Raw genomic sequence first — 19399 nt, 5'->3', positions numbered from 1 at the left:
ACTCATCAGAGAGTCACATCAGCTCTGAGAATCACAATAGAGGTTCAGCCCAGTCGAGCCGTGCTGCCGGACACTAGCCGGGGCACACAGCTCTGAAGAGCTCATCTATATAACGCTCCGACAGACTGGATGGTTTCCTTTAATTGGCCGAGCTCGTTTAGTAATGGTCTCACTTTTCCTCGCCGCCCCCTCTCTTCCGTTGCTCGCACAATGCCTGGAAGTCGCCTAGACCCACATCTCCCTCTCTGTTTTTTTTTCTTATGTTTTTTTCTCTCTCTCTTTTTCCCCTCACACCAAAGATACAATTGATCCAGTCAACATCAAAACAAACAGGAGCACAAGGACACACACACGCACTCAACACCCTCGTCCAAAAGATAGCCTACTTCCGACTCGCATTAACACACACAGTGCATGTTTGAACCTGGTTTGAACACAAACACACGACAATCACTAATTGCATAATGACTTCTCAAAGCTCAACAATTATGCTGTTTTATCACGACTGTCATTGCTTGACGTAAAAGAGAACTATCCACGTCACTTTAAAATATTAAATTCATTTACACGTCTAGATCACCGTTAAGTCCCTTTAAGGCAAGTAATGTCACTCTCTTTTAATGGGGAAACATTAAATTCTCCAAAGCTGTTCAGCAAGCATACGATTAAATTTCATATTTGAAATCACCAACGAAATCTGACAACTCTTTCTTCTTCTAAATGCTCAAATCAAGACCTTATGTAGACCCGCCCCTTTTTAGTGCTGTGCTTGTTGTGTTCTGTCTTCCGGTTTTTATTTTTATAGCATGAAGGTAAGATCTTACAGATTTACGAACAAACCTTGTTTTGAAATCTTCCCGGTCTACTGACATTTATGCCATCCGCTTCGAACATTACAATGCTCATGCTATCTTTTGTTACTCGAACGAAAGTTTTGTTATTCCTCCATAATGTGTAGGCTACAGTGATGTCAAATGTCAAAAGTGAGTTCAAGTCACATCGGAAAGATCGTATTTTTGGAAAATTTTTACTTTTAAGAGTAGCCTAGATTTAAATGTGGGTACTTTTTTAACTCGAGTAGCCTACATTTCTAATGAAAATTTTTTACTTTTAATTCGTTACGTTGGGCAACGTTCTTCTCGTTACTTTATTTTAATGCAATAGTTGTTGCATGTTAGATATTCAAAGCGCGCTGTATCTTTTTTTCTGGGGCATGAGCGATGCTTAATTCACAAATGAATCACTTTTTTGAGTCGATTCTGTCAAGAGCGTTGGATGAAGTGGCCGTGGACCTACATTCAAGTGAAAGTAAATCTGCAAATGCATCATATTGTTTGCCAGCGATGAAGATCTTTATTAGTTGAACATCTTCGTATGCTTTCTGGGAATGAATGATTCCACAGGACGATAATTCTCTATCCACCTCCGCACATGACCGTCACCACAATGTCGTTAATACGAGTGCAAAGCTTGGGATTTTCTTTAAGCCCTGATGTTTATGAGTTGGGGCAGTGAGAAATACTTACAGGTATTTAGCAGTGATATGGTCAAGCTTTTTTATTTACAATGAAGTAAGCCTGCACAAAATAAAATAGCGTTGTAATATAGCAAAATAATATGTAACAACAAAGGCTACAGTGGCTTCATGAATTACTTAAAAACATAAAAAAAGCAAAACACAACTGATGTACATTCTTTGGTTTTCATATCCTAGAAGTATAGAGTTAACTTGAATACACCTGACGTTGTAAACACGACTTTCCACCTCGTAAATACAAACTTCCTAGGAGGACTTGAACGCACAATAAAAAATGTGAAAATTAGCATGCACCATTTAAAAATCAGCTGACAGCGATAAACTAAAAAAGATGCCAATGACCATGCAATCAAGCAATCATCGCCTGGTGGATGATAAAAGAGTAAACAATGAACTGAAGAAACCTGGAGCATATGTAAGGAGCAGAATTTCATACAGACTTAATTGTCTGTGTCTTTGTGGCCATTGGTAAGTTTTCCCTCCAAACTCTCCTTAAACTGTGAGTGAAGAAGGTGAGGTAACTTTCCGCTTGTTTTTAAACTATTGGAGACCTACATGAGCCCCCATATCCCCTGTCTCATTCTCCTGCCTGCTTTATTGACGGATGTCCTGTGCAGGCGTTTCATCCCAGTCTGTGTGTGTGTGTGTGTGTGTAATTGTGTGTGTCTCACAGGAAGCCTTAAGGGGGGGCAGGTTGTGGAGCGAGGGGGTGTTCCATAGTTCCTGCACATCTGCGGGCTGCATTTCTCTAGGTGTCCCTTGTTTTTCGGTCGTGAGAGAGGGATATCACCCATATCACTTTTTTTTAAACTCTCCTATTTCCTTCCGCTCATTGCCCATAACAAGCTTCCCAAAGCACACACACACACACACACACACTCTCCTGTCACAGGAAGCCAGACAGAGGTTTCCGGCAACCCTTGAGAGAGGCAGGTGAGGCCTAATTTGGCCGTACTTGCTGACCTGGCTGCATTCGCTGAGTTGCTTATCTTTGGTCTGAACAAAGGTTGTGCACTTTGTTTAGGCCATGTTTACTGTGCAACCTGGTTCAATCAGTCTACAGAAAATTACTGATAGGAAGTTAACTTCCAGACTCATTTGAGATGGCCTACTTAGATTGGAAAGAAAGTGAAATGAAAGCGGCATGTGAAGTATATGAAAACCCACACTCTGAATGTGTCCTCTGCATTTAACCCATCCAAATTAGTGCTCACATATTAGGAGCAGTGAGTAGCAAACACACACAAACAGACTGCAAACCATGGACACACGCACAAGGAGCACGTGGCAGCTTTTATGCTGTGGCACCCGGGGAGCGATTGGGGGTTAGGTGTCTTGCTCAAGGGCACCTCAGTCGGTTCCTGTCGGTATTGAGACTCCAGAATCGCAACTTTCGGGTTAAAACCCAGACAGGAACATAGTGTCGGCCCAGATCCGGGCCACATCTGGTACATGTAGATTCCATGCATAACAGATGTGGGCTGGATCTGGCCCGACACTATGTTGCTGTGTGGGAAGTCTGATTCTCTAACTATTAGGCCACAACTGACCCCTTAAAAAGTCAGTTGATTGACTTTGGTGCAATACTCATCCTGCAATTCTAGTATCATGGACATGAATGATGCCTCAAATTGTGTGTTGAAGAGACAAGTGAATGTGTATGCACAAAGTCGCGCAACATTTTTATGATGGTTATAGGAGAAATTTCACGAGTTCTCACTTACGAATGATCAGAGAATAAATGGTTATGCGTATTTGGCGTGCTGGCCGGGGGGAGGGCTCCGAGCTCGGAAATTGGGCAAGAGTACTCCCCCCGTATCTCTGGTTAGAAAGATAACCAGGCAAGTGTGAGGAGATGGGGTGGTGGAGGGATGCTGAAAACTGTTGAGGAATATGGGTGAGTCGACTGCGTATATTTATAGGCCTTACTCATGTTGATTGAGTGGACCTGTTGATTACTGATTGCTGACAGCTGGTTGGAATGACTTGATTGTTTGATCATAAGAACGTGTTCCTCCCGAACCTTGTTAATAAAACATCATATGTCACAACACACAGAATATCACACTCTTCTGTGAATGGAGATATGTACCCCCTGACCAATCTTAGTGCCTATGATGACCCCGTCCACCGTCCAAAAACGCCTACAATGGGCACACATGCATCGAAAGTTTGACATAACGTGGACGGCCGGGTACGTGTGTGCAGTTTACCTGGGGAAGTGACGGCACCAGGATCACGGTGGGGAGTGTGATGATCTGGGAAACCCTGGGTCCAGCCATTCATGTGGACGCAAATTTGACGTGCCACAAACCTTAACATTGTTGCAGATTAGAGGCTGACATTTTTTCGGGAATCCCACGGGTCACGGGATTCCCGTGGGATTCCTGCAGGATGGGAGTCATCTTTGCTATCAATCACGGGATTTGGACGGTACAGGATAAATGGTTAACGGAAGCAGACGGGAGCGGGAATCAACCAATAGCAAAGACGACAAAAAAAGAAAAAAGTAAATGCATCATTTTGTAGTTTCCTTTTAATACGCCTACAATGTAACGCAATTAAAAAATAACTACACGACCCAGCCGTCCCAGAAGCCATCAGTGCTTTTTGTCACGGCTTACCGCCGAAATTCAAAGAGCAGTGATGGAGGGAGCTAACAGCCGCGGAGAAGTCAATGTGGCAAAAAAATGATTTACAGCGCAAAGTCAGAAGTAATGACATGTCTATTAAGTTCACAGAACTGGTCGGAAAGTCTGAAATATTAATTAAGTTTATGAGTGTAGAATGTGACGGTGATAGCACAATGTACGCTGCTTGTAAGACATGCTTAGTCTTAGTCAAGTGATTCAGGGACGAGCGGTCTGAAGAAGCACACTTGCAAGGCAAATTCGGGAAAGAATCAGGCAAGCATCGCTTCGTTCATCAAGCGAAAATTGCCGTATATGGGAGCGGTACAGGAGCGGGAGTCAGTTTAAACAGGAGCGGGATGGGATTGGGAGTCAATTTACCAGGAGCGGGATGGGATGGGATTATTTTTTAAACTTTGGTCTGGGAGTGGGACGGGACAAGATTTCTTTCTATGGGAGTGGGACGGGACAGGAGTGAAAATCCACTCCCGTGTCATCCTCTATTGCAGATCAGAAACATCCCTTCATGGCACTGGTGTTCCCTGGTCGAAGTGGCTCTTTCAGCAGGATAAAACAGCTGCCACACGGCACACACTGTTCAGAAATGGTTTGAGGAACATGATGCGGAGATCAAGGTGTTGCTCGGCCTCCAAACCCCCCAGATCTCAATCCAACTGAGCATCTGTGAGATGTGCTGGGCCAACAAGTTTGATCCGCAGCGGCTCCACCTCACAACCTACAGGACTTGAAGGATCAGCTGCTAATGTCTTGGTGTCAGACACCACAGGACACCTTCAGGGGTTTTGTAGACTCCCTGGAATCCTTTTTAATGCATATATATTAGAAATTTATCTGAGACTGTAGCATGAAGTTTTTTCAAGTTCACTTAAAAATACGTATTACAGCGTTAGATTGCACAGTCCAAATCTGATTTTATGTTTGCCTTGTCGCTTGTCACTCAAGCTTGTCAGATGATTCCTATGGCAAACCATATGAATGAAGTTGATGTATTTGCGCAAACTTCCTCTGAGACAATTTCCCTCGTCCTGGACAGACACCGGGTCATGCGCGTTTGCTTTGGTTTGCTGAACTCCTGGACAGTGTTGACAGGACTTCTGACCCGTTGACAATGTGCATAAGCCCACGCAACGACACACTCTCACACACACAAACCTACATTCCCTAGATTCTTCACATCCATACAAACATTTACAAAACACACACACCATGCATCAAAAAGCACTCTACCCACTTTCCTGTCATCATTAAACACAAAAGGGCTCGAATACACAACTATAAATACTGACGCACGGGGGCCTGGAGCCTTTTCCCGCTGAGCTTCCAGCGCGTGGGCAGAGTAAGGAAGGCGGAGAAGAGGATTCGGGATGGTGTTTTCCCACCCTGATCAGAGACCATCGAGATCCCGCATTCAGTCATTATAAGAAACGCCACAAAACTGACCTGGGCGCAGTGTGAAAAGGCAGCTTAACTAACACAGGAAATAAACACCCTCACTGAATGAGACTTCCTGCACAGCGTTATAAAGGATACTCTCTCTTAGGTCAGACTGGTCAGTTTTCCAGAGACACGTTTGAGTGAGAGTCTAGACCGTGTGTGTGAAACTGGGATCAGAAGAGAGGAGCTGTAAGAACAGGGCGGTGTGTGTTCTCGTCCCTGCTGGTCGGGGTGAGTTCTCAATTCAGTCTTTTTAATGCAAGTCTATATTGTATAGATGTTTCTTGCAAACAAATAGTTTGTACTTGAATTCAAATTTTTACTTAGTTTTTCAAAAATGTGATGCTTTGGATTATACTTTTTGATGCTCAAACCACCTGCAAAATGTGCGAAAATTCTTTGCATCCTTATGCTCAACTAAGGAGTTGTTACGAATGAGGTTTTAGGGGGTGAGGCAAAATACTAATGAATGAATGACAACACAGTCATTTTTTCACTGTCCTCAAATCCTGCAGTTATTTTATTTTTTTTTACTCTGAATTATTATGATGTGTTTAATTTTTAAAAGGCTGTCTGGAATTTAGTAATTTTATAATAATTAATTTTTATAAAGTTCTACAGATTTGCTAATTAAATATTTCCACTGCTAACGGAACTAATGCAATAGTCAGTGCATGACATTTTTTATTGTGCATGATTTTATGCTTTTGCAGAATGATGTATCAGTAAAGTGGTTCATAAAATGGCATGCATGTTTTTTTTTTAAAAGGAAAGATGTTTACTTTTTTACTTGTTATTAAACTTGGTGCATGTGGGTTACAATGATTTATTTTTTGATGGCAGGTACGAGTAGGGAGCTGGCCTCCCCAAATAGATGCTTCTGAATCTCATTTTGCCAGGTAAAGATATTCTTATGTTTACTAAACATATTTTATGATTACTATAAAGCTCCACAGGACCATACTTCAAATAATTACTATATTGTTAAATCAGTTGGCTTTCAAATTATTTGGTTTTTATCTTTAATGTGTATATATATTAATTACCCTACATATTTCAATAATGTTTTGCTAACTGGAATATAATGCAAACATATTATCTGTAGAGCTTAATTATTAGAAAATAATATGTTTACAATATTCTTAGCAAAATAAATGCAGATGGAAGAGGACCACGGAAGCCCCTCCGAGCACGCGGCAGCCGCGCATGTGATGGAGGTGAAGAAAGGCTACATTAAGGAGTTCACCCGCCACTCCAACGACGTGCTGCTGAACTTAAACGAGCTGCGGCATCGCGACATCCTCACCGACGCCACGCTGCTCGTGGGATCCGCCACGCTGCGCGCGCACTGCGCTGTGCTCATCGCATGCAGGTCGGGCATCTGGGAGTGCCAGATCATTCACTTTCTCCCGCCCTCCCTCACTTCTCCCTCACGTCCCCCTCCGCCATTTTTCCTGTTTGTGCCAAGATTTGCCTTTTTTCTTTAGACAGTTAGCGCACTCCTGTCCTGCATGAGATCATATTCAGCCCCGCGGCACACACACTGCTTTTGTTTCACAAGTAGCTATTGTACTATTGTAAGCAGATACGCTTTTGTATGGAAGGCCATATCCACAACAAAATGCCGACATTATGACATAAACGTCATAATTGACAAATTAAGTCACAATTATTATTTTAAAATGTTGAAATCATGACAAACATTAGAAATTATGACAGTTGTAATTTTAACTTTTTCTCATACTTGGTAGAAATTCGAAATTATAACATAAATGCCAATATTATGACATAAAAATGGGAAATTGACAAAACATCTTAATTCTGAAATGGTCATAATTATGACAGTCATAATTTTGACTTTTTATCTAATAATTGAGATAAAAAGTAGAAATTATGAGATAGAAATTAAAAATGATGACTCAATAAAGTCAGAAATATGACTTTTTATGACTTTAAAGCTGGAATTTTGACTTTTTGTCATAATATAAAATTTAATGTCATGATTATGACTTTTAAGTCATAATTTCTTTTTCTCCCCATCACAATTATGACAAAATCATAATTTTGACTCATTGGGATTATGAGATAAAATGTCATAATTATGATATTATGATGTCTCATAATTTAGATTTTTATGTCATATCATAAATTTAATTTACAAAAGCATGATTTGAGTGGAAATGGGCTTCCACGTTTGTCAGAGTTTGCAGTCAGTTGAAAGTGTTTTTATCCCACTTTCATTACTTCTGTTTTTCCACAGTGGATTCTTCTACACTCTGTTCTCTCGTCGAGCGGCCGGTGCTTGCGGTGAGCGGGTGTTTTCTCTTGCCCTGCCGGAGGGCCTGGACTCAGGCAGCGTGTCTCTCCTGCTGGACTTCATGTACACCTCCTGCCTCCCTCTCACGCCCCGCACAGTCTCTGGAGTGCTCGACGCTGCCTCCTACCTGCAGATGGAGCACGTCGCAGAAACCTGCCGAGCATTTATCCAGCACAGGTGAGACTGAACACCAAAGCACAGAAGGTAGCGCAAACAGAACTCTGACAGCGATTTGCAGACAAAGATTTCTGGTGACATGAGTGTCAATGATGCTACAAATTTAAACAGAACTCAACTTTATGCAAATAACCAACAATATGATCATGCAACAACTAGCCTGTACACTCTTAAAAATAAAGATTCTTTATATGGTTCCATGAAGAACCTTTAACATCCATGGAACCTTTCCATTGCGCAAAAGGTTCTTCAAAAGTGGATAAAGGTTTCTTGAGGGAAAAATCGTTTTTGTGAGGGAACGCAACGTTTCTCAGGGGAACGCGATAGATTTTGCGAGGGAACGCAAAGCTTCTCGGGGGAACGCAATAGATTTTGTGAGGGAACGCAACGTTTCTCAGGGAACGCAATAGATTTTGTGAAGGAACGCAACGTTTCTCAGGGGAACGCAATAGATTTTGCGAGGGAACGCAACGTTTCTCGGGGGAACGCAATAGATTTTGCGTGGGAACTCAACGTTTCTAAGGGGAATGCCATAGATTTTGCGAGGGAACGCAAAGTTTCTCTGGGGAACGCAATAGATTTTGTGAGGGAACGCAACGTTTCTCAGGGGAACGCAATAGATTTTGCAAGGGAACGCAACGTTTCTCGGGGGAATGCAATAGATTTTGCGAGGGAACGCAACGTTTCTCGGGGGAACGCAATAGATTTTTTCAGCGAACGCAAACTTTCCCGGGGGAACGCAATAGATTTTGTGAGGGAACGCAACGTTTCTCAGGGGAACGCAATAGATTTTGTGAGGGAACGCAACGTTTCTCAGGGGAACGCAATAGATTTTTTGAGCGAACGCAAACTTTCCCGGGGGAACGCAATAGATTTTGTGAGGGAACGCAACGTTTCTCAGGGGAACGCAATAGATTTTGTGAGGGAACGCAACGTTTCTCAGGGGAACGCAATAGATTTTGCGAGGGAACGCAACTTTTCTCGGGGGAACGCAATAGATTTTTGAGCAAACGCAAAGTTTCCCAGGGGGAATGCCATAGATTTTGCTAGGGAACGCAAAGTTTCTCGGGGGAACACGATAGATTTTGCAAGGGAACGCAACGTTTCTCAGGGGAACGCGATAGATTTTGCGAGGGAATGCAACGTTTCTCAGGGGAACGCAATAGATTTTGAGAGGGAACGCAACGTTTCTCTGGGGAATGCAATAGATTTTGTGAGGGAACGCAACGTTTCTCGGGGAAACGCAATAGATTTTGCGAGGGAACGCAACGTTTCTCGGGGGAACGCGATAGATTTTGCAAGGGAACGCAAACTTTCCCGGGGGAACGCAATAGATTTTTTGAGCTAACGCAAACTTTCCTGGGGAAACGCAATAGATTTTGCTAGGGAACGCAACGTTTCTCAGGGGAACGCGATAGATTTTGCGAGGGAACGCAACGTTTCTCAGGGGAACGCAATAGATTTTGCGAGGGAACGCAACGTTTCTCGGGGGAACGCGATAGATTTTGCAAGGGAACGCAAACTTTCCCGGGGGAACGCAATAGATTTTTTGAGCGAACGCAAACTTTCCCGGGGGAACGCAATAGATTTTGTGAGGGAACGCAACGTTTCTCAGGGGAACGCAATAGATTTTTTGAGCGAACGCAAAGTTTCCCGGGGGAACGCAATAGATTTTGCTAGGGAACGCATAGTTTCTCGGGGGAACGCGATAGATTTTGCTAGGGAACGCAAAGTTTCTCGGGGGAACGCGATAGATTTTGCGAGGGAACGCAACGTTTCTCAGGGGAACGCAATAGATTTTGCTAGGGAACGCAACGTTTCTCAGGGGAACGCAATAGATTTTGCGAGGGAATGCAACGTTTCTCGGGGGAACGCAATAGATTTTGCGAGGGAACGCAACGTTTCTCAAGGGAACGCAATAGATTTTGCGAGGGAACGCAACGTTTCTCGGGGGAACGCAATAGATTTCGTGAGCGAACGCAAAGTTTCCCGGGGAAACGCAATAGATTTTACGAGGGAACGCAATGTTTCTCAGGGGAACGCGATAGATTTTGCGATGGAACGCAACGTTTCTCAGGGGAACGCAATAGATTTTTTGAGCGAACGCAAAGTTTCCCGGGGGAACGCAATAGATTTTGCGAGGGAACGCAACGTTTCTCAGGGGAACGCAATAGATTTTTTGAGCGAACGCAAAGTTTCCTGGGGAAACGCAATAGATTTTGCTAGGGAACGCAACGTTTCTCAGGGGAACGCAATAGATTTTGCGAGGGAACGCAACGTTTCTCAGGGGAACGCAATAGATTTTGCGAGGGAACGCAACGTTTCTCGGGGGAACGCGATAGATTTTGCAAGGGAACGCAAACTTTCCCGTGGGAACGCAATAGATTTTCTGAGTGAACGCAAACTTTCCCGGGGAAACGCAATAGATTTTGTTAGGGAACGCAACGTTTCTCAGGGGAACGCAATAGATTTTGCGAGGAAACGCAACGTTTCTCGGGGGAACGCGATAGATTTTGCAAGGGAACGCAAACTTTCCCGGGGGAACGCAATAGATTTTTTGAGCGAACGCAAACTTTCCCGGGGGAACGCAATAGATTTGTGAGGGAACGCAACGTTTCTCAGGGGAACGCAATAGATTTTTTGAGCGAACGCAAAGTTTCCCGGGGGAACGCAATAGATTTTGCTAGGGAACGCAAAGTTTCTCGGGGGAACGCGATAGATTTTGTTAGGGAACGCAAAGTTTCTCGGGGGAACGCGATAGATTTTGCGAGGGAACGCAACGTTTCTCAGGGGAACGCAATAGATTTTGCTAGGGAACGCAACGTTTCTCAGGGGAACGCAATAGATTTTTTGAGCGAACGCAAAGTTTCCCGGGGGAACGCAATAGATTTTGCTAGGGAACGCAAAGTTTCTTGGGGGAACGCGATAGATTTTGCGAGGGAACGCAACGTTTCTCAGGGGAACGCAATAGATTTTGCGAGGGAATGCAACGTTTCTCGGGGGAACGCAATAGATTTTGCGAGGGAACGCAACGTTTCTCAAGGGAACGCAATAGATTTTGCGAGGGAACGCAACGTTTCTCGGGGGAACGCAATAGATTTCCTGAGCGAACGCAAAGTTTCCCGGGGAAACGCAATAGATTTTACGAGGGAACGCAATGTTTCTCAGGGGAACGCGATAGATTTTGCGATGGAACGCAACGTTTCTCAGGGGAACGCAATAGATTTTTTGAGCGAACGCAAAGTTTCCCGGGGGAACGCAATAGATTTTGCGAGGGAACGCAACGTTTCTCAGGGGAACGCAATAGATTTTGCGAGGGAACGTTTTTAAAAAAAAATTCCTCCCATCTCACCTTCATTACTTCACAAATGTCTGTTTGAACTATGTTTGCATAAATAGTTAATTGTTCTTTTCTTTTCAGTGAAAGGATCACCGTGAGTCCCTCTTTGATGGAGCCAGCCTCCAGAGCGCCTCTCGGGGGAAGATCACCTCCTGCTCACCCGACCATCTTCTCCTCCCCCTCCAGGCCCGATGCTGAGGCAGAAGATCCCATCCCAGACCGAGCCAGGTAAAAGGCTTATAGAGAGAATGTCTAATATTATGTGTTTGAATGCATTTGACACTTCCACTATATCCCATCTCAAAAATGGTGATCAAAAAGTTATAAAATACATCAACTGTATCTACAGAATTCCAGGAGAGAGCTTTGCCTCGCTGGATCCAGGAACTGGCCTGATTGCTATCCCCAAGTCTCAGACCCTAAAATTAGAGGAATCGTCACCTCCAACCCCCTCCACACCATCCCCAGACAGTCCTTCCCAATCCAGCGGGCAGCCCAACTCTCCTGCTGAGTCCAGCGGCTGCAGTCTGTCTCCTCAACTGAAGGTGTGCATGTTTATGAATGATTTATCTGTGCACATTAGTATTTAGAAAAAAAAGTTCATGTGCAGTCTTAGTCTTTAATCAAATACGTTGACCTCCCCCTCTAAACAAGTGTCACGGCAGAGGGTAGGACTAAATATCCTCCACAAGTGACGTTCAAATACGCCTCCATTTAGTTAGCAACGCCCAACTTCCTACGATCCAGTCAATTCCTGATAATTGTTACCGAAAGCAAAGCCACACATGAAAATCAGCAACACACAGTTTTCACGCATTAATGCTGTGCAGAGCGGCTCTCTTACACTATATGACGTGAAAGACAACAATTCGTCCAGTCCGGTTCCACTCACACAGCGTTGGTTTTCCGAGAATGTGGTTGTGAGTCTTGAAAATTTATGGGTGTGAGTTCAGTTTTTTACCTGTCACTCCCGTAAATAACTGCACTGTGTGTGTGTGTGTGAATTTAAGACTCAAATAGCGCTGACAACTGTATTCTGTTGGTGTGTGAACGTGGCCTAATTGTAATATTTCATCCTTACAGAAGAGATCTGAATCTAAACCTACTCCTGACCCAAAGGCCTGCAACTGGAAGAAGTACAAGTATATTGTCCTCAACCCTCTGTTTGCCACACCTATAAAGGAGGAGGGGCCTGGAGAGGAGCGTCAAGCACAAAGCCACGCCCCCTTTGTCAGTGATAGGATGGAAGATCCTAAAACAGCGAATAACATTTGGACAGGGGAGGAGCCTGTAATGAATAATAGGTGTGTTTTATCTCTTTTGACTTAACTGATGAAAGAACTTCTGATGTAACTGATTAAAAATGTATTGACCATTGTTTTATTTCTTCTAGGAAAACTTTGCATCTTACATACAATATGTCACAGCAAAAATATCCCCATCATGTTTTGGACCGCCGTTTGCAACCCCTGACCCTTTCGATCAGTGAGGATAAAAGTCAGTGAGCATCTCTTAACTTTACTATGACTTGCTGTGCTTACAAAAATGAACAATCTTATCTTATTTTTCATCATCTTCCTTTTTAAAAGGTCTCTGCGGTCCTTATGTTTGTACCCAAATAGCCAATCAGAATCCTTTATTGGGCCAACATCCAATCAAGTTTGAGAACCTCCCTGCACAGCTCAGTTACATTGGAAATCAAGGCACAAACACAAAGCCTTCCGGCTCAGGTGAGGTGGTTGAATAATGTTGACTGTAAAAAAAAATTGTTGGTTTAACTTAAAAAAGTAAGTTACCTGGTTGTTCATCGAAATAAAAAAAATTGTTTAATCAACAAAAATTCAGAATATTATGTTACCTGAACCACATTAATTATCTAGGTTGATTTGACAAAAGGAAAAAAAGTTGTAATAACAAATCATGAAAATGTGTTTATTTACAGTGTACAACTGTAATGCTTGTGGAACTTATTTTTTTTTAGATTATCAGTTAATATGTATTTATGTATGCATTATAAAATAAAGTTTATTATTATTACTGACTTGTGTCTCATTCCTTATATCTCTCTTATGCTCTCGCTGACTCCAGGAGACAAGCCGTACCGCTGTAATGTGTGTGGGGCGCAGTTCAACCGGCCTGCGAATTTAAAGACTCATTCCCGCATCCACTCGGGAGAAAAGCCCTACCGCTGCGACACATGCGGCGCCAGATTTGTCCAGGTACATCTGCACAGAACTGCATGTACCGTTCTCATTTTTGATCATTTAAAATTATATTTAAAATCATTTAAAAATGCATGATGTGTGTTGTAGGTCGCTCACCTGCGCGCTCATGTTCTGATCCACACCGGAGAAAAGCCGTACCCATGTAACACCTGTGGAACACGTTTCCGACACCTGCAGACGCTGAAGAGCCACCTGCGCATCCACACCGGGGAGAAGCCTTACAGCGTCAGTATATTTCAACATGTAGATTTTAATATTTTTATATATATATATATATATATATATATATATATATATATACACATATTTAAAACAAAGCCCTGCATCTTTAAAAATCTCATAAATTGAAAAAAAAAGGCCTAATATAATCTAATTTGACGATGCCGCGTTCAAAATTATGAATAAAAAACATTCCATTATGTAGTTTTTTTTTCTTCACAAAATAAGACTAAAGATTTGTTCAAATATATATATATATATATATTGTTTTTTCTTCCCTATTTTGACGTGAAACTGATTTGGGAATTGATTGGATGGTTGTGGTTTGCTATTGGTCGATCTCATGTGAGTGACAGGTTGTCCCGCCCTCACGCCAGTAAACACATCATCAGAGAAGAGAAGAGATGTTGTGCAAGAGAGAGGGGGAGATATTTTGATGAAAGATTACGAGGGCACATAAACGAATGCAATGTATACTGCAATGTTCCAAAAAAAACAAGAATTCAATTTTGATTTCATGATGTCTTTCATTTACATTCTGCAAAGGAGTGGAAAAACAATTTCAAAATAAATAAGCTTTTTTTTCTCTCAAAATCTGTAATTTTATGTCGCTGTTTGGATGTTGTAAAACTCCCACAGATTTAGCAGACAACATCTGTCACTGTCCATTTTTCTAACCTTGAAATCAAGGATTAGGCATATTTCATACATTGAGATTGGTCTAATTTGTTACCAAAAACTAAGATTGATTACCCCTTACTAACTAGTTAGTCATAGTTCTTGAGACACAGTCTTAACACAAGGGCTATGTTTATGCAACTGGCCCCTGGTGATTAGGGGATAATTCAAACACTTCTTCACCAAAATGATTGTCAAAGCAAGAATGCTATGAAATGCATATCATATTTTTTTGAGAATGTGTGACGTGCTAGAGCAAAACAGACACTACTTTTGGAATCAGCATCCCAAAATTAGCGAGAAACAAGTTGGTTTAACTTCATTCAGCAAATACGATGTAGGCCAGTTTAATATGTATCTATTAATCATTTATATATAATACATATATATTTTTTTTTTTACCTTTTTGAGCAATAACTTTAAATGAAGGTATCCTGAAATCTCACTCTCTGCTCTAATCTTTTATTCCAGTGTGAGAAATGTCACCTGCACTTCCGTCATAAGAGCCAGCTGAGGCTCCATCTGAGACAGAAGCACGGCGCGATCACCAACACCAAGATCCGCTACAAGGTTCTGACCGACCCGTACCAGCCTGGACCCACCCTGCTGCAAGCTGGCTGAGGGACACGGTCAACATCGCAGGCACCGTAGCTATATGCCCAAGATCCAAACGTTTAGGCTGAAGATTGATGGATCTATGAAACAGTTTTGTAAAGAGTTTAAAGAGGTGGAGTGCTGCATTCGAGGACAGCTTGACTCAAATATACCAATGAATGTAGTCTTCCCAGAATGCAGCACTCCTGCACTAGATGTGCTGATTGTTACCTTTATTATTTTTTAAATATTATTATTTATTTTGCTTTGCTATGCATACTTTCTCTTCCTCGTGCTATTTTATCATATTTTATGCTGTTGCAATAAGTATTTTGTCGTCATATTGGCAGGGAAAATGGTGCATATCATTTTCAAAAAGTAAGTATGCAGCCCTGTTCAGATTGTAATTGTTTCTCAGGGGGAACCACCAAATGAATTGTGTATTAGCATGACTAATCATTTTACTAGTCGGCAAAGTATCCAGGTTATAATGTTAACCTTATGTAAATAAGAGGTTGTGTTAACATTTTTTCCCTGCTAATATCCACATTGTTAAAAAAACAACAACAACAACAACAAACAAACAAAAACAGAAAGATTTAAAGCAAAACAGAAAACTATTTAAACCATTTGAAGCTCAAGCTTTATCACTGAGGAGCCATGCAAATGTATTTTTCCAGACATACCCATGAGAAACAATTGCCATCCGAATAGGGATTAAAGGTTTGTTCACACCTAGAGCAATAACTATAAAGATAACGATAACGATAGTATTAGCGTTCAAACCAGCGCACAACACGTTTCGTCGTCTGTCGCTTTAAATGCTCGAGCTCTGAAAGCAGGATGGATTCTGATTGGCTGTCAATGTTTATCGCTCATCATCAGCTTCTACAACGACATCCTGTCACTGTGTTGTTATCGTGAGCTCTGCTATTCTTTTATATTTAGAACAATTTTTAGAACTATGTTTATCTATAGTAGTTATCGTCCTTGGTGTGAAACGAGCCCTAAGACAGTAAAATGAATCAGGTGAATTGAAAATGCTTCAGTAGCCTATTTATGGAAGGATGTGTAAGATTATTTTTGCTGTTGTGATTTAAAGATGGTTTGTGGCAGAGTGTGAAGATGTTTATAAGGAGTTTAGATTGGAGATGTAAGAGCTGAATGAAGGAAAAATAAGTGGATAAGTGGAATTCTGCAAGATTGTTGGAAAGATTATGAAAAGAAGACCGATAAAGAAGAGCAATTAAGGAATTAAGCATGTTTGAGTAAGAAAGGAATTAAGCATGTTTGAGAAAGAAGAGAAAAATGACTTGTTATGATTTTTTATTAATCAATATGCTGTCATTTAGATATCTGTTTATTTATTATTATTTCTTTATTAATTGTTCTGCCCAAATAGTGTTCTTATTTGTTAATGAATCCATTCTGGTCCAGTCACCAGATCGTCAAACTCAAATATAACCTCTTAGTTGCTTAATATTTACCAGTTATTTAGTATTGTAATGTACTAATTTAAAAGGCCTGGAGCCTATTTGTGTTTAAGTAACAAGAAGAAAATTTGTAGAGAATTAGACTCTCAATGTATCTTTTTTTAATGATACTTGTGTTTAAGAGGCCATTTCAAGATTTTCATGATGTATTATAGTTTCCAAGAGTCCAAGCAGGTTGAGGACTCACTAGTCAAACTAATATACATGTAAAGAAGAGTGATGATGATGATGATGATGAGGATAATGATATCAACAAAATTGTATTGCGCTCTTTTGCTGGACAAAGACAAAACCTATTTTATATAAATTAAAGTTAAATTAATTTCTTGTTATTGTGTGTGTGTCCGCTGTTCTCATGCAATCCTGCTCCTTCACAATCACATGAAAAGTGGGAGAGTCTCACAATTATAAAGTAGTCAACTTAGTAAGTAGCATATTGAAATGTGTCACCACAAGTTCAAATCTAACTTGCAAATGCCTGTCTGATTCTTGGAGCCTAGAAGAACAAAGAATTCACCTCTTGGCCCTTCCTTCCTTCGATTAGCTCACAACTGTGACCCCTCGACTCACCCTAAAGCGCCTCAGCTTCTCTACGGGTGCTGCTGAAATACGAACAATGGAGCGACTGGCACCTGTTTCCGGCCTTAAACAAAAACCGGCCATGTACACACGTACACACACACACACACACACACACACACACACACACACACACACACACACACACACACACACACACACACACACACACACACACACACACTACCTGTCCATGTGTGTAGTTGTGTATTGAAGTTTTACCACTTAAAGGGATAGTTCTCCCAAAAATGAAAATTCTGTCATTAATTACTTGTTGAATTATTAATTTCATTTCATTCTAAACCCGTAAGACTCACCCTAAATTCATTCATTCATGAGGATGAATGTTCAAGACATTCATCCTCAAAATACAAATGAATTTTTTTTTGTTGATGAAATCTGAGAGATTTCTGTCCCTCCATTGACAGCTACGCAACTACCCTTTGCCCTTTACCCTTTTTTAACAAAAAGTTCATAAAGAGATCGTAAAACTAATCCATACGAATTGAGCGGTTTAGTCCGTTTTTTTCTGAAGAGACTTGATTGCTTTATATGATGAACAGATTGAATTTAGGCTTTAAATTTAAACATTGATCAACTCACACATCAGTTGTGGTAAACGTAAGCTCAAGCATGTTCGCTTGACGTGTGACAGAGTTTTCATTTTTGGGTGAACTATAACTATAAGGTTCAAACATTCACTGATGCTCCAGAAGGAAACACTATGCATTAAGAGGCAGGGGGTGAAAACTTTTGAACAGAGTGAAGATGTAAAAAAAAATCTTATTTTGTGTAAATATACTTTTTTTTTTTTTAGTACTGTCCTTCGGACAGAAGCAACAGAAGATACTTGCATGTATTGTGATACATTATATAGGTATTGTATACATAATGTACTTTCATGATACTTAGATATATAGCAGGTATTGCTTTCCTGTAGCTTAAACAGTAGAGTGTTGGCGCTTGCAACGCCAAGGTCATGGGTTCGATTCCCAGGGAAAGCACGAAGTAATAAGAGTGGAAATGTGTGAACCTTGAAATGCAATGTAAGTTGCTTTGGATAAAAGCGTCTGCCAAATGCATAAATGTAAAATGTTTCTCGGAAGACAAATTAAGAATAATTTACCTTGATCTTCAAATTCAAAAAGGTTCCACCCCTCGGCTCTTAATGCATGGTGTTTCCTTCTGGAGGATGAGTGAATGTTTGAACCTTTTTTAATAGTTGTGTTTCAGTCTCTCATTTTTATCTCAATTTGTAAAATAAAAAAATAAAAAATAATTCTATAAACAACTGACAACATTTCTCCCAAATTCCAAATAAAAATATAGTCATTTAGAGCATTTATTTGCATAAAACGACAACTGGTCAAAATAACAGTGTTGTCAGACCTCGAATAATGGAAAGAAAATAAGTTCATATTCATTTATAAACAACACAATACTAGTGTTTTAACTTAGGAAGAGTTCAGAAATCAACATTTGGTGGAATAACCCTGATTTTCAATCACAGCTTTCATGCGTCTTGGCATGCTCTCCACCAGTCGTTCACACTGATGTTGGGTGACTTTATGCCACTCCTGGTGCAAAAATGCAAGATGCTCGGCTTTGTTTGATGGCTTGTGACCATCCATCTTCCTCTTGATCACATTCCAGAGGTTTTCAATGGAGTTCAGGTCTGGAGATTGGGCCGGCCATGACAGGGTCTTGATCTGGTGGTCCTCCATCCACATCTTGATTGCCCTGGCTGTGAGGCACGGAGCATTGTCCTGCGGGAAAAACAATCCTCAGAGTTGGGGAACATTGTCAGAGCAGAAGGAAGCAAGTGTTCTTCCAGGACAACCTTGTGTGTGGCTTGATTCATGCGTCCTACACAAAGACAAATCTGCCCGATTCCAGCCTTGCTGAAGCGACCCCAGATCATCACCGATCCTCCACCTAATTTCACAGTGGATGCGAGACACTGTGGCTTGTAGATGATCTGGGGATGCTCGGGCAGATTTGTCTTTGTGAAGGATGTTTGAAAATGTTCCCCAACTCTGAGGATGGGTTTTCCAGCAGGAATGCTCCGCTTCGTGTCGTGCCAAACAACACCCTTCCGCCGTGACTTATTCACGATACAGCACAGCCTCTCATACCTTATTGCTTATATATATAT

At 41.4% G+C, this 19399-nt stretch overlaps 1 protein-coding gene across 1 annotated transcript; it reads left to right on the top strand.

The window, feature by feature from the left end:
* The first annotated feature begins 5722 nt into the window (after nt 1-5722).
* bcl6b (BCL6B transcription repressor) lies at nt 5723-16992 on the top strand. The gene is made up of 12 exons (XM_077227675.1): nt 5723-5853; nt 6466-6521; nt 6769-6994; nt 7883-8116; nt 11538-11684; nt 11806-12001; nt 12540-12760; nt 12850-12953; nt 13046-13186; nt 13545-13675; nt 13769-13906; nt 15050-16992. Exons 3-12 carry the CDS (start codon nt 6777-6779, stop codon nt 15197-15199), a joined length of 1680 nt encoding a protein of 559 aa, XP_077083790.1. The 5' UTR covers nt 5723-5853; nt 6466-6521; nt 6769-6776; the 3' UTR covers nt 15200-16992.
* Nucleotides 16993-19399: the final 2407 nt, after the last annotated feature.

Source organism: Siphateles boraxobius, unplaced genomic scaffold (genome assembly GCF_051911475.1).
Source record: "Siphateles boraxobius isolate OS27281-9 unplaced genomic scaffold, OSU_SipBor_1 130, whole genome shotgun sequence".
Classification (NCBI taxonomy): Eukaryota; Metazoa; Chordata; class Actinopteri; order Cypriniformes; family Leuciscidae; genus Siphateles; species Siphateles boraxobius.
The sequence above is the reverse complement of the archived record's forward strand: the minus strand, read 5'-3'. Positions and strand labels throughout refer to the sequence as shown.

Coding starts and splice junctions, on each gene's coding strand:
- bcl6b (XM_077227675.1), top strand. CDS start 6,777: ATGCAGATGGAAGAGGACCACGGAAGCCCCTCCGAGCACGCGGCAGCC. Junction 12,761..12,849: donor GAGCCTGTAATGAATAATAG/GTGTGTTTTATC, acceptor TATTTCTTCTAG/GAAAACTTTGCATCTTACAT. Junction 13,187..13,544: donor CACAAAGCCTTCCGGCTCAG/GTGAGGTGGTTG, acceptor CGCTGACTCCAG/GAGACAAGCCGTACCGCTGT.